The sequence below is a fragment of the Cryptotermes secundus genome, unplaced genomic scaffold (assembly GCF_002891405.2).
Source record: "Cryptotermes secundus unplaced genomic scaffold, Csec_1.0 scaffold218, whole genome shotgun sequence".
NCBI classification, from domain to species: domain Eukaryota; kingdom Metazoa; phylum Arthropoda; class Insecta; order Blattodea; family Kalotermitidae; genus Cryptotermes; species Cryptotermes secundus.
This window is the reverse complement of record NW_019733320.1, coordinates 43,446-59,314: the sequence shown is the minus strand read 5'-3', so window position 1 is coordinate 59,314 and position 15,869 is coordinate 43,446. Positions and strand designations below refer to the sequence as shown.

Genomic DNA, 15,869 nt, shown 5'->3' with positions numbered 1-15,869 from the left:
ATAATTGAGGAGCTATTTCAAGGAAATAGCTGCTCCGGTATAGAGAATCGAAATTAATGGCCGTGGGGATCCATTGCACTGATCACATGACACCCTAACTTCAGCGACAAGCAGCAGTCGCTCGGTATAGTTCGCTTGTGGACTACAGGCCAAGGAGTTCTTGTTTGTCTATTCTCCAGTGAGTAAAATATTTATAGAATCCTGATGTGTATTGGTGATAGTCCTCATTACTGAACGTGCTTAACTAAGCACCTCACCATGAAGGTGTATGGGGAAATGATGTAGTGCCATGCATTCTTAATCTCAGCACTAGGCGAAAGCGAGTGGTGAGCTTTACAGCCTGGCTGCTTTGGCCCTGAGGAGCGAGCCCCAGGTACCCATGAGATAGGAAGCTGGGTGGACCCCAGGACACTATAACGGGTTATAATAATTCTCGTGTTTTCATTATGGCTGAATTATATATGTTTTAGAATTGACATTTTGTTACTTGTTTCTTCCTTTAAATAGGCTGTAGATTTTTTTCTGGGTTTGTACAAAGTTAATAACTCAAGATAGAGTTGGTGTGCAAATGGTATTGCCATTTTGTTCACAGAAGAGAACTTTCATAATGTAGGGATCACTTTCTATTGTCCTTGTTGCAGGAATTCAATTTTCATAGATAACATATGCTCAGTGCATATGCATAAGCTCTTGAATTTTATGTCATAATCTGTAAATTCAGACTTAAAAAGAGTCTTAATTCATCATCATTGCAGGAGAATCTCCAGAAGTTGGTCCAGAGTGTGATTTTAGGTTTCCTTAAGACTTGATGTTAACTGTGTGATTGATGGTTTTGATCTGCAAATGGTATGGGTAGATTCTCAGGCATCATTATATATACACATATTGCAGAGGGGATGTGGGGGTGAGCCGTTGTTTTCATGTATTCAGTTTAAACACACTTGTTTACAGTTTACATTATGTTACATGTATGATGTTTTATTAAACAGTTGAACCAGTATCATATCCTTACAGGGTATTGTTAAATAAACATTCAGTAGCTTAATTGGAGAAACTTATGATGTAATCCATTAATGGGAAATATTGCGGCTAACCAGATGGTTAACAGTTTAAAATTCTCAGGACCAGTTTCCCATGTTATTAAAGGAGTTTTTGCATTGAGATGTTCAAGTCTATAGCAGACCCTAAACACACACACTGTTATCTGTGAGTCTGAACTATAATGAAGATGTCTGCTGTAGATCAGAAGTATTATCAGCACTAACATGTAAACAGAGCCAGAAGTTAGACAGCAGATGTAGTATGCTATAGTTTAAACTCTGTATTGTTAATGGGTGATAGCCTCTGAGACTTCCCAATCTGAACAAAAATCTTTTGGCTTGGCCGAAAACCAACCAGTTTTCTTATCAACAGGGACATTACGTATTCATATGAGGAAAAGTATGCTGTTTGTTGTATCACTGTGTGCATTAATAATATGTCATTAGCAAATGCACCTACATTGAAATGACAGAGTTAAAAGGATCATGGTAGTCGAAAATTGTCAGAAAAACACTTTTGTGGGGCTGATATATTATTTATTTTTGTGCAGTCAAATGAACGATTATGCTGATGTGAATACATGGTAATTTATGTTTAGCAAGAATGTTAGAGAATTCACCATAATTTCTTCTTACATAGAAGACATGGTTTTTATTGCAGTTGTGATATGGTCAATGGGGTAGTGTTTCAGTTGTACCATATAAGAGATGTGTTAAGATTATTGGAGTGGGAGAAGAGTAAATACAAGGGCTGTGAAGGCCTTGTAGAAGTTCATTTTGACACGAGAACAATTTATCTTTACATTTGTCTTTTCAGTAAGTGGACTTTATTTGTGTGTGCATATGTATGAATCAAGTTGACACTAAGTTCTGGCATAAAGGCCTATCCACAATTCAAACATTGTATAATAGCAGAAATATTTTAAACACCATGTTTGTATTTTAGACAGAAATGGTTTCTTTTTATGTCCTGTGTTTTCACTGCTCAGTAGACGTGGGGGAATTATTACATTTCTTGAAAGTAATACAGTTTTGATATGAAAAATAAAATATGTGGTGGTATTAGTCAGTTTAAACCTTTGCACTGATCTCAGTAACTGTATCGAATTTTACTGATACAAGAGACATGCATGACAGAAGATATGCATTCACAAAGTGTGTGATCATGATCCCTTCCTGATTCCTGAAAATCATTACATGAGAGTACTGACATTTCATTTTTTCAGGAGTGGTGTGGATTTCGTATTTGATAGAAGTCCAGACAGTCCCCTTTGCTTCATTGTTTATGGATAATTCACCTGTTTCTAGTTGTAATGATGATCATGTTATGTGATGTGCACTGGAAGTTGCACACACATTTTGTCAGTGACAAACCCCTCCTCGTGCCAAAGAATAGGCGCTAGTTCCAAAACTGTACATGACAGTAAAAGAGAATTAAAATATTCCCTTGAGGATATGCAGGCAAGTACTACAATGTTTACAATGAGTATTATACAACCGTCAACAAAACAAATTTCTAATAACTATTGTTGCTGGATCATCAGGTGTTCTTGAATTGTACTTCTAATGTGGACCCATGTAAGTAATGCATAGAAATACAATTAAATAAATGACTAGTAATGTGGATGCACGTTAGAAATCCGAAGAAATACAATAACAAATAGCACATTACATGAAAAACTGCCTGCTGATGAATGAGCTGGATCAAAACATGTAGTAAATATAAATAATAATACAATAATATTGATTATTTGTTACAAACTTGTTGACAGTTGTACAGTGAAACTATATTTGATAACAGAATGCAAAGATGTAATGGTCCCTGGAAGGACCGAAGTAAACTGCTTTGCCCCAGGGCTCATAAGGGTCATAGAAAATTAACGTAATTACTTGATTGTAACAGAAATTGGAATTGCAACTTGTGTTGGAAGAACTCCAAACACAAGTGAAGGAAAAAAACTTTAATAAGAAACTAAGATGCTACATTTTAACTACATTTCGTGGCTTCCATGAGGGATTACTCCACAGATGGCGCTACAGATTTATTTTATATTTTCTAGTTAAATCTCACTGAATTAGCTTGTCTCAACTGATTAAATACCCAAGTGACTGCAAAAGGTAGGCAGGGTGGGAGTGGAGTTAACTTTCAAACCATACGCCAGTGACTTACCAAAGGTTCACCATGGTTATGACAACTATTCGCCTTTGTCTTCCACATTACCCACCGCTTCGTTTCTACCTTTACAAAATTCCTCTTTACTTCTTGCTTCGTTTCAAAGTCATTTTACGACTGATGGTTGGCCAGTCACTTTCTCTTAATTTAGAGCCCATTCAGACTTTCATGACCAGATCTTAGTCCTATTTCCCCAAACCTCCGTTAAATATCTCGTTATTTTGATATCGCACATATTTCCCCAAACACCCGTTAAATATCCAATTATTTCTCGATCACCTATATCTCCCTCAATAGAACGTCATTACTTCATCGTCCATAGTTTCCAGAAGCGTCTTTAGTAAACCGCATTATTATTATTATTACTGTTATGATTATTTATTTAAACTGCAAATTGGTTTTTACCCGGTGATAGTGGTACTACAAAAGAAATAACACACCACACTAAAACGAAACAAAACTACACAAGCAATAAATGACACACTACACACAATGAATACAATGCAAATACAACTACAATACAATTACTACTACACTGCCCTCAGTTCCTTAGACACAGTATTGTCCCATCTGAATGAGAGACCGCTACTGTGGTAAGCACTCGATCCATTGCTGTAGAGCCTGAATCTCGTACGCACTCAAGTCACGCAGGCTTCACAGTGGACCCGTTGTCGCAGGACATATCGTGCTGATCGGCCGGTGAAATCTCCGCACCTCGTCACAAAGCGACCAATACAGCAAGCACACTAACACCCGCGACCCTGTGAGGCTCGCCTAGCCTCCTACCATATGGGTGCCGGGGGTGAAGCTGACCACTCGTTTCCATCTAGTGCCATATATTAATGGTGTGGTAATTAATTAATTAAGGCCAGGGATATATTTAGAGGCACGCGTAGCGTAGTTGGTTGAGATACTATGGTACGACCCGGAGGGTCGCGGGTTCGAGTCCCGATGATGTCACTGGATTTTTCAATTTACCTAATCCTTCCAATCGCACCCTGTGATAAGGCCTATCCATAGCTCAAGCGGTTAGTCGCTGGCGGCCCAGGTTCGATCCCGGGTCTGGTCAAGTGGGATTCTTGGTGGACAAAGTGACGCTGGAGCTGGTTTTCTCAGAGTACTTCGGTTTCCCCCGCCAATCTTCATTCCACCAAATTCTCCATCATAATCACCCGGGGCAGGTACAATAGGCCAAACAGTGGCCGCCCTGCCGAGTGGACCCAGGTGGATTCCTCCCCCCACTAAGCGAAAATGCCCCTGTGGTCAACAAAACCTCTAACAGAAATGAGTACCAGGAATCTTCCTGAAGGTACAAGACGGGCGGCCGGCGCGTAAGTCTGACAACCTCGAAATCTGTGATACCCTGTCCCCTAAAGCAACACAAATTTAAGCGACTCCCCACCTCTGCCAGTCAGAGAAAAGTGCAGTTCTGCACACTGTTGCAGGTCTGTATCAGGCTGTACGGTGTCAGCAGGAACCTAAATAGCTTTACAGCCTCTCTGCACCTGCAGTAAGCGATAAAATGTTCCTGTAGAGTCACGAAAAGTGCAGTTCTGCACACTGTTGCAGGTTTCTATCAGACTGCACGGTGGTAGCAGGAACCTTAATAGCTTTACAGCCTCTCGACACCTAGAGTAAGCTATAAAATGTTCCTGTACAGTCACGAAAAGTGCAGTTCTGCACACTGTTGCAGGTCCCTGTCAGGCTGTACGGTGACAGCAGGAACCTAAATAGCTTTACATCCTTTCTACACATACAGTAAGCTATAAAATGTTCCTGCTCTCTGGTTTCTTGCTTCACTTACTCTTCCACCCTGATCATGGAGGCCATACATCCAACCGAAACGTCGGCAGACTGGCATCATATCCTAGAAGATAATNGGGGGGGGGGGAGTGGGGATCCCACCCTCACTCACGTCTGAACGAAAACTTCGCCTGATTGATTGCTCGGTATCAATCTGAGTCTCCTGCCTCTTGCATGAGAGCGAAGTACCACACGGCTGGCTTCGTATATGCCACCGATTTTCCCTCTTCATGCTGCAAACGGCTATGGGACGCACATCCACCCTCCCGAATAGGGAAGTCACCGAAGCATACGCTGCGAATCCCGGTAGAAGTTCACAGACTTTCCGGAGCCAACACTGCCTCTATTATCAGGGCCGAAGAGAATGTTGAGCAACAAACCACTCTGAAGATGAAGGCAACATGTGACTCCGAAAAGATACGAAGCGGTGGGATATGTGGAAGACGAAGGCGAATAGTGGTCAGAACCAGGGCGGGCCTTTGGTAAGGCACTGGAGTATGATTTAGAAGTTACGTGGTTCGAAGACATGACTGTTTTTGTGAGGAAAAAAAAAAGAAATTTATGCATGTAGGAAGCAAGTCGTTGAGGAAATTGAAGGTAACAAATTTGTATAGATCTGGTGGTACGTGGGTAAGACATTGGCGTAGTATTGGGAAGGTACGGGGTTCGAGACCGCGGTGTCTTTTGTCAATAGAAATTGAAAAGTGAATAAATAAATACGATTTTTCTGCAGCTATAAACCAAGTCGTAGAATATGAGGCTGATCGCAGAAAGCTCTAGCATAGGTGTTCTGATTGTCTAGAGCTAGGGTATCCAAACTACGGCCCGCGGGCCACATGCGGCCCGCGATGTGATTTTATCCGGCCCGCGAAAGAATTGTGCAGAAATGCGCCAATTGAACTAATCTTCCAGTGAGTACTGGTAAATGTGATTCCGAGCTTACTGACCTGACATATTATACTGCAGTTCGATGGCTTAGCTGTAGAAAGGTTCTTTCGCCCTTCTTTCAGCTCAGGAATGAAATTGATATATTTCTTACCGAGAAAAACCATCACGAATCACTTTTATCAGATACCGAGTGGCTTTGGAAATTAGCATTTTTTGCTGATCTGGTGAACCATATGAACCATTTGAATTTAAAGTTGCGGGGTGAAAATAACTTAGTCTGTGATTTATTTGCACTTATCAAGGCATTCAGAGCAAAGTTGATACTTCTGGAAAGCCAAGTGAAAAATTGTAACTTTGTTCATATGCTATACTGTGCAGATTTGCATAAAAAGGATGAAGCAGAATTTCCTTCCTCGTTTGCAAATTTAGTCATTTCAGATTTGAAGGAACAATTTCGGAAGCGAGTTCCTGATTTGGATTTCAGTGCTCAGGAAATTAGATTGTTTCAAAATCCGTTTGACTGTGATGCTGCAGATGTCCCAAGTCAAATTCAAATGGAAATTATTGAACTTCAGGAAAATTATCATATTAAAGACAAATACAAGGAAGGGAATTTGATCGAATTTTATAAATTTCTTAATTCTGAGCAATTTCCAAATTTAAAGAAATTTGCTTGTAAATTTATCTCCATTTTTGGGACGACATATCTGTGTGAACAAACTTTTTCCCAGATGAAGTACATCAAGTCGAAATACAGGGCAAATTTATCCGATGAACACTTAAAGTCGCTACTTGTGATTAGCGTTTCAAAATTTGAACCTCAATTTAATCAGATTTTAAGAATGCGAAAAGATTTCCACCATTCACATTAATTGTTTTAGTATAATTTGTGATGAAAATATGAGCATTTGCTGCTACTGTCTATTGTCATTAATATACGATAATTTATTCTCGCGTACTTTGTATTTAGTTTATGAAATTGTGTGCTTTCAATAAAACTCATATACCTAGAGTTATTAGTTTCTCGTTTTATCCGGCCCGTTGAAAGTGCTGGATTACCTAATGTGGCCTGCGGTTCGAAAAGTTTGGAGACCCCTGGTCTAGAGGTAAGGCATCGGCGTTGTAAAGAAAAGGTCCGTGGTTCAAGACCACAAGGATATTTGTAATGAAATTTTTCTGTATTTATAACAAATGATGTAACATAAGAGGAAGATTAAAGATAAGAAGTCTTCGTGGTATGGGTGGTCTAAGGGTAAGACACCGGAGTATTAAATAGGAGTTAGAAGGTTCGAGACCTAGGATAGTTTTGTGATATAGAAAGTGAATTAATATGTTTTTTCTGGAATACAAACCGAAGATGTAGCTTAAGAGGAAGATTAAAGAAAATAAATTTCAGTGGCCCTGGTGGTCTACGGGTAAGACGTCAGCATAGTGTTCAGAAGGTCCCTGGTTCAAAACCAGTAGGATTTTTGTGAAAAAGAAAATGGAAAGAAATTAGGAGATAGGGTAAAGGAGGAGGGAGAGTTATGTCTTCGAACCACGTAACTTCTAAACCATAACCAGTCCCTTACCAAAGGATCACCATTGTTGTGGCATCTATTCACCTTCGTCTTCCACATATCCTGCCACTTCGTTTCTACCTTCACAAAATTCCTCTTTACTTCTTGCTTCGTTTCAAAGTAATTTTACGACTGACGGTTGGCCAGTCAGTTTCTCTTAATTTAGAACCCATTCAGACCCTCTTGACCGATCTTAGTCTTGAAGTAGCTTCACTGTTTGGCCTTTAATAGGAATCCTTTCTGATGGCAAGACGGGACTACCCCTTCTCACTTGTCACAGTCAATTGCTTTCCATATTTCGTCCTTCCTCCTCTAAACTGCATTTCACGACCTCTACAACTATACGTATTATTACACATGGCTTTTTTTTTTGGCAATTTGTATATATATATAAGCCCCCTGTCAGTCCACAACAGATTCTGCCTTATTTTCATTAGCTCACGCTAGACCGGCAATTTAGTCACCTCGACGGTCATAAGCTTCGCCGTCGCAAAATTTAATCCTCGTGTTCTGTCGGGCTTCGCCTTATCCAGTATTCCGAACATTTGCATCTTCACGATCTTCTGTGGCTTCTGGGTGCTGACCGCTCTACGCCTTGGGATATTGGTGTTGTCGTGGAGTACCTTGATTTGTAAGCGCTGCACTTTCGTAACGTGGGTATTTGCCGCAAATCCCAAGGCAAGCATACGGCATTGCAGACATAAATAATGCTCTGTGGACGGTACATTTCATCTTAGAGCTTAATCGCTCTCTTTTCAATGAAGGACATGCTCTAATAAATGTAAAGGCATTGACTTCGATCATTTCTGTATCTAATCATCTTACCGAAAAATATACAGATGTTGTACATGACTCACGAAGTGCGTTCTTCGTCCGTTCAATATGAGATGACAACCGATCTAATTCTCTTGACATAAAATTTAATTTATTTTGTTCCAGGGCTCACACTGCGTCTCAATCGCATCCAAACTTCGCTGCAGCGTTCAGAGAACATACCCTTCTTTGCTCTCAGTCGCATATACATAGGTGCCAGCAGCAAACACACCTAGATATACACTAGTGTTTTTGAGAGGGGGAGGTTCATTTATACATACGCTGTACAATGCGTGGCACTCCTTTTATCTTGGCGTAAACGTTTCGCCTTCGACCGAAACTCTGAATTTTCTCTCGGCAAAAATGTGCTAACAGGCTTGATTATACTAACGGAAATTTTAATTTGAAGTTATACGCGCTGTTGCATGGTCCCTAGCCGCAGAGAAATCTCCACTGCGTCTTATAGCCGCCCACCTGTACGTTTACGGCCATGAAATTCATTATTGCCTACAGGTACGGAATTCTACACTGATGGCATTCATCAGGACCAAGTTCATTGTGCTGACTCCCTGCATGCAGCTGCTCAGTGACCGAAGAAATTACCATTTCGTAGCACCCTCAAACTAATTGAATTGCTCTCACTAAACTCATTGTCCCTTATTCTCAACTACACAACTCCTACGCTAGCTTCCCAGGCCTCGTCACATGGTATTTGTGGTGGACACAAAGCGGCGCTAGGAAAGATTTTCTCCAAGTACTTCGATTTCCCCTGCCAATCTTCGTTCCACCAATTGCTCTACAATCACCATCTTCTAGGATTGGTATAATAAGCCACAAGTAGCCAAATGGTCTGTCTCGCCCAAATAAAAATAATAATAAAAGAATCCTGTCCAGATCCTGCCCCTTGGCTCCATTTCTACCAACATTCATCTTAATACTCTATTTGTATCCCCAAGAGATTCTTCATTTTATCCTACCAAAATATCCTATGCATTCCTCTCCTGTGACTGACATGCCCTTGGTTCTTTAATATTCATATCAATGCACCTAAACCAACAGATCATGAATTTCATCCCCTAAAAATAATCTGATAATCCAAAACACACACACACCAGTCCTTATCTTAATTCCGTGTTTAGACCTATTTGAGGTGTTACTTATAAGCCTTCCTTACTCAGTCTATATCACATGGGTATGCAACTTTTCCCAAACCCCCACCTCCTTAAATACAAAATATTTCCTATAGTAAAGCGCATCCACGAACACTATCACTGGCATTTAATTTGCAGTTTCCCCTCCCTCATATTTGGGAATGCAATTCACGATTCAAAGCTTGCAGATCACACAACAATCTTTTATTCAGCCAGTCTACCCTCTTCCAAACCCCAACACTACTTCCCACGTTGAATTCCTTTTTTACATTGTACATAAATCTTTCACATCACATTAGTCATCTTTCTTCCTTCTTACCTTGGCCAGTTCCCACTGCAGTAAGACAATTAGGTTCATGGATTACCACTACAGACCATAACTGATATATGAATGGGGGGGGGGGACAGTACCCAATAATTAGGTTGAGCTTGACGCCTCCATCATCGGAGTAGACTGAAGATGGATGCTACACAAATCTTCAGTCAGAAAGACGATTTGTACAAATGTTATCAATTCCATGCTACGTCCACCAAAATACAATTGAAATAAAATATTTTCTTTTCTGGTCACAAAATATCAAAATTTATGGTTAATTTAATATAAAAATTCACTACACCATACACATGAAGGAACGAGGGTGTCTAAGGACCCTTGAGTTGAAAATGGGGCAATATGTTCCTCTGAACATCAGTACACATTGACCAGACTACATGGGGTCACATTGCAGAAGATGGTACTCTTCAGTCAGGTTATAAAATGCTTTCATTGTCCTAAATGTAGGGCATAAGAGGTTCGAGAAAAGTGCATAATTAGGAGCTTCATAACTTGTCCTCTTTTCTAAGTATAATAGATTGATGAAGTAAAGGAGGATGAGATGGGTAAGGAATGTAGCGTGAATAGAGATGAAGATGAATGCATATAGGATATTAGTGGGAAAGCAAGAAGGAAAGAGACCACTAGGAAGACCAAGGTGTAGGTGGGTGGATAGCATTAAAATAAATGTTACGAGACATAGGATGAGGTATTATGGGCTGGATTGATCTGGCTAAGGATATGGATCAGTGGAGGACTGTTGTGAACATGGTAATGAACCTTCAAGTTCCATAAAATGCTGGGAAATTCTTGAACAGCTGCAAAACTGGAAGCTTCTCAAGAGGAGCTCAGCTCCAAGAAGTTTTTATTGCTATTCTAGCGAACAAAGGATTGCTATGTTAGCATACCTTATTACCGATTGTGCTCTCGGCCCTGTCGGCCATTTTAAATTTAGTTAATACAGGATACGTAGAGATGGCAGGAGCAATTCACTGTGGTGTCATGGCGACAATGTTGCTCACCAGTAACATGGGAGTTTCACGGGTCTGGTCGTGACCGGTCATGACGTTCTGTGGCTGTTATGGCAGCTGTTGTGTGCGGTAAAGTTGGAGAGTGATGCAGAAGAGAAAATGGAAAGGAAACACTTAAATTGGCAAAAAATATGTCGCCCATAGTACAAGTGGTGTAATGAATATTTCCTAAGATAAGGTTACCGAGTGAAATGTCTGGTTTTTAATATTACATTTCTCAGAGACAGTTTATGAGAATATTTAATGTAATAATGGTAAACTATTAATGATTTAAAAAATAAGGTCAAATGGTTATAAGAGTAGCTGTTTTTAATCCTACATAATTTTGCAGAATAATATTGATATTTGCGATGAGCCTTTCAATTCCCAAAGTTATATTAGGAAAGCAGAGTTCTTTGCTTTAGCACCATATGATCAAAACACATCATGTATTGGTACGTCGGGGAGTTCTGTTTTGGCGTCATATGGGAAGACTTCGAAATACTGTATCAGTTATAACACGAGATGGTGTTTTATTTCGTTATTGGGTATTCATGAGAGTTGTCACTTTCAGTAACCTGTATGTCTTGTCACTTAGGTTATGTTCGAATCTCATAATTATATTTCTTAGTTTTCTTCATGAAGTTAATATACCTTAATACAGAGTGTTGTTATATCCAGTGTATTCTTGTTTATCAGAGTCATAAATGCTTGTTTCAGATTATTCGCCGCACAATTTTGTCTCTGACTGCTCTCTTTGTGCTAGTCCTAACAGCTAATGTGTACTTTGTATATGTGATTGTAGAAGAAAGATCTCCCAGTATTCAAACAAACAGTGAAGTTGTGGTAGGTAAACTCTGAATTAACCAGTGAGTAAAAGTTCACATTGTTACTGGTTCCCCCATTATGCCAAGATCAACACAAATGCGGAGATACTGAAAACTTACGAAACATGAAGTAAAGAAACTTTGAAGCGAACCTAATCAAAATGTAACCATGAAAGAGCACTTATGTGGACTAAAAACTTCTCTAGTGACTTCTGTGTGATATTAACATCCCTGAGTAATGATTATGGAAGTGAATGATGGAAATATTGTTGCTAGTGGAGTACATGGCATATTATGACTAGTCTCCTATTAATGTCTGTCTCACAGTGTCTGACTCTTGCAACTTTGAACTTATCTTTGTTTGTTAACATCTGATGAAATTAAATTCAATGAAATTCTAATATTAGAAATAAAATAAGAATTTGAACTGCACTAGCTAATCGAGGTTGACGTATGTCACAAACAAGAACCAAACTTGATGATCTACCCTTACAAGGATTGGGTGCTTTGGAAGTTGTCTTCCATCTACTCCTAGGTCTTTGTATATCCCCTTCTTTTCTCCTGAGAACTTATGTGTATGCTATTTTAAGGACTGTATCATCTTGCATTCTGTCTGTCTCTCTTGTCTGTCAGAATAGAGATTCTTTTATTTTAGTCTGTGATCTGCTTCTTAGTTCTTTATTTTATAATTTGTCTCTTAGGATTACTTAGAATAACAACGTATCATCTCATGGAAGATGTTTCATAGACAGGTGTTAATGAAAGGAATACTTTTATATCTCATACAATGAGGGATTTCTGAGAAAATTTTGAAGTTTTAGGTTCTCACACTAATGAGTATTCAGATTATCATCTTCTGGTCTGTGGCACTATGTACTGTGGTAGGTTGGCAATAATATTTTGGAGAAACAAGTTGTATCCATCTCCATGTTCTGAACATTGAGGCAGATGATTTTTCCAAAACACGAGTGCCTGAACTACTGAACTACGTGTCACATCCCAGAAGACTGGGTGTGAGAAGTTCTCTTACAATATTATCTCAGGTTACAGCATGTCTGTGTCTGCTTTCATTTCCTTCAGGAATGTCATGTTTTGATTTGTTTTTATGACAGGTCAGTCATGAAGATAAAAATGTAGGAGCTCCAGCAGTAAGGAAAAAAGTGTCCAAACCAAAACAGACACCAGTGTATAGAAATGCAACTCTTAGTGCCACTCAGAGAATCAAACAGAAGCTGTTAGAACTTTCTTCAAATTACCATAAGGTGTCCTTGACCTACAAGCAGATTGTCAGTCAACTCCTTGATGATTTGAAGTTGTCAATGGAGATGTCAACAGAGCTGTGGGGAACAGCTCGTAAGGTGTGTATGATGGATTAGAAAGTAACGTGACTGATGAGAAAACTGAATGAAAGCAACTTGTAAATTGTATTTATTGCTTCGCAAAACACTATTGTACTCCAGTACATTTATACCTTTCCATTTACCAGTTATCAAAAGCACTTCTTTGACTGCCTGTCGAGCATGCCAGTTACATTATTATTAACACTTCCAGATTTGGCTGAATGCCCATGCAACTTTGTCATTCCTGAGCAGGAAGCTTGCATTGTTCTGGTGTAGGCTCACTCACACATTGTCATGGTTTTTTCCTTAAAATTAAATGAACAGATGTGTGTAGTCAGACACTTGTAGCTTTGTACTAGGGAGTACCTGATACGAGTTTTGAGGTTGCAGTCTCCGGCTTGCAATGCTGTGTAGTTCTGTTAGTTAGTTAGTTAGGTAGTTAGTTATTGGAGAGGGTGGGTTTCCCCATGCACTGAGACCAGTATTGGTCCATTGTGCTTCCCTCTATGATATTCTACCAGTCTCTATACCCTGCCAATATTGGTGCGTACCATCAGTCCCGACTGAGGCAGCGAGTTCGGCCTCTACTGGCTTGGCGGTATCTATAATGCTTCCCCCATCTATCAGAGGCGTTAGAGACTACTGTTGGGCGGGAAATGTCCTTGNGCCGGGTTTGAACCCGCGTACCACGAGTCATGAGGTGGGAACGTTACCTCTAGACTACGGAGGCCGCTTGTGTAGTTCTGTTAGTGGATACTGATGTTTTGGAGGAACGTGCTGCCTCTGGCTTCAGGGTTGAAGTATATAGGTTCGGGAATAGGTTTGCTTATACAGGCAAGTAAGAAGGAGGGATCTGAGAATACACTTTCCTTCTGACACAAGACTGCATCTCTGGAGAAGTCTGTTCTTTTTACTGTGATCATAAACACTGTTACTGTTTAACTTTGCTTCAGTGGGTGGGACCAAGAGAGATTGTACCAAAACGTGCCCCACACCTTGGCAGTGTCCTTCGGACACTGTGCTCCACAAAGATTATTCGAGCTGAGAATGCACAGCACCAAGGAACACAGCTGAAACTGATGCTTACATTACTTGGGAACCAAAAGGCAGTATTTAAGCCGCAGTGGTAAGTTAAGGTGTGCTTTTCAGAATTGAGATATATTTTTTAAACTTTGCATTCTATGAGAAAAGCTAATATCTTGACCAGATGAGTAGCAGCTGCTTGACCTTCACTGATCATCAATGACTGTGGGTCATCAGAGAAAAGTTGTTTTGTTGTACATTGTAAATGGTAAGAACTAAGTGATTTACCATGAGTTATATTGTGACATGCTTTGACTGTTACATACACTTTCACATAGATTGCCCACATAAGGTTAGTAGCTGTAGTGGAATGGTCTGTCAGATAGTTAATGTCATTGTCTCAAGCAGAGGGGCATATCTTAGAACTGCTGTTGTGATACCAGCTGATCTTTCAGTGCATTTTTTAATGAACTTCATCGATATTCAAATGTGGATTATGTCTAAAATGTTAAGTTATGTTGTTTGTAGGTACTCGCGCAGTAAAGTGATTGGTGGCCCTGTGTATGCTGGCAAAGATCGACATAATGCAGAGGTTGCAGCCTTTCACTTGTCAATTTTGCTGGGATTAAGAAGAAGTCCTCTCACAGTAGGACGTAAAGTGAACTTGCGTCGAGAAGTGATGCCAGTTGCCACAAATGATCTGCTCGAGACATTCTATCAAGAAGGTGCTGTCACCTATACTGAGGTCTCAGAAATAAGTCCCATGGATTTAGCCCATCTGCATCTCCCTCGAAGTGTTACATTTCCCTTTCCAGCTTAGTTCCGTATATTTGCCTGCAGTCACACAATTGTTGTAGTGGTAACCATATGATAACCTTTCCTAGCAGTAGGCACCTTTGGACTATTTAACATAGGCCAGAGGAGGCTGGAGGGGATTACAACATTAGCAAAATTTAGGAAGCCTAGAGTGCTCCCATTGTCCCTTCCCATGGGACTTCTTTTCATGTCCTCAGTGTACTCAGTTGGTTTGTTTGCTCTGTTCCAGTGCTGAGTGACAGAGAAATGGGTGGCTTTTGTAAGTGTCTCTTTGTTTTGTTGGCTTTTACACAGGGAACAACACATGTTTCTATGGTGTGTGCTATTTCTGTGGTCCCAACCAACCAGTCTGTGCACAAAAGGATGTAATGGAGGGTGCTCTTGTTCTTTGGTTGCCATCCAAATACAAACTCAAAAAACATCGTAGTCCATGGCAGAGAACATACAAGTCACACACAGTTGCAAGGTGAATGCTTTGTTATATTTTGATGACTATAATGAGCATAAAAGAGGTTCTTACTCTTGGAACTCCATAGTGCTTTAAAGCTCTTGTGATTTTTGTCCCTCCAAATAATTAAATTATAAGGATTTAAGATGTGAAGCATTTGCACAAAATAAATGTACTCAAATATTTTCAGGTGATCATTTGCATTATAGTTGAGCTATAAAATATTCTGGAGACTTCTTCTGTCTCCATCATCAGAGTCAATACATCATTCTAGTCTCCTGTTCATATTTCAGGTGGGAGGTGGATGATGATTATTGTATGAGAGTTAAAGCCATGAAACTGTACGATCCAAACACTGGACCACGCCTGTTGGATCTGATAGATGCAGCCATTTTTGACTTTCTTATTGACAATGGTGATCGTCACCACTACGATGTATTTGAAAATGTGACGAACTCTATGGTCCTTTTACTGGACAATGGAAAGGGGTGAGGTCAGATATGATGTAGTAAAACCAGCTGAGAAATAGTGTAAACTTTGGGTTTCTAATGGTGGTGGTTGAAGATTGCTGATGTCTTCTGGGATATGGTGTTTTTTTTTGTGGGGGGGGGTAGATAAATGCCAAAATTTGGGGAGATTTTCCTACCCATACCTGTCTATGAAAC

General features: G+C 39.9%; 1 protein-coding gene across 4 annotated transcripts in view; it reads left to right on the top strand.

Moving 5' to 3' along the window:
- The first annotated feature begins 10,790 nt into the window (after positions 1-10,790).
- Positions 10,791-15,869, top strand: part of LOC111867918 (glycosaminoglycan xylosylkinase) — a 9,566-nt gene continuing 4,487 nt past the window's right edge. For 3 of the 4 annotated variants that reach the window (XR_002843423.2, XR_002843422.2, XM_023858139.2), the window contains exons 1-7: positions 10,792-11,025; positions 11,471-11,596; positions 12,690-12,935; positions 13,871-14,043; positions 14,469-14,665; positions 15,051-15,222; positions 15,498-15,692. Coding sequence is in view for 2 of the 4 variants with exons in the window: in XM_023858139.2 (XP_023713907.1) it covers positions 11,002-11,025; positions 11,471-11,596; positions 12,690-12,935; positions 13,871-14,043; positions 14,469-14,665; positions 15,051-15,222; positions 15,498-15,692 (1,133 nt within the window). In the remaining 2 variants the exon portion in view is untranslated. Of the gene's footprint in view, positions 11,026-11,470; positions 11,597-12,689; positions 12,936-13,870; positions 14,044-14,468; positions 14,666-15,050; positions 15,223-15,497; positions 15,693-15,869 lie in introns of all 4 variants that reach the window. The other variant, XM_023858140.2, reaches the window with a different exon arrangement.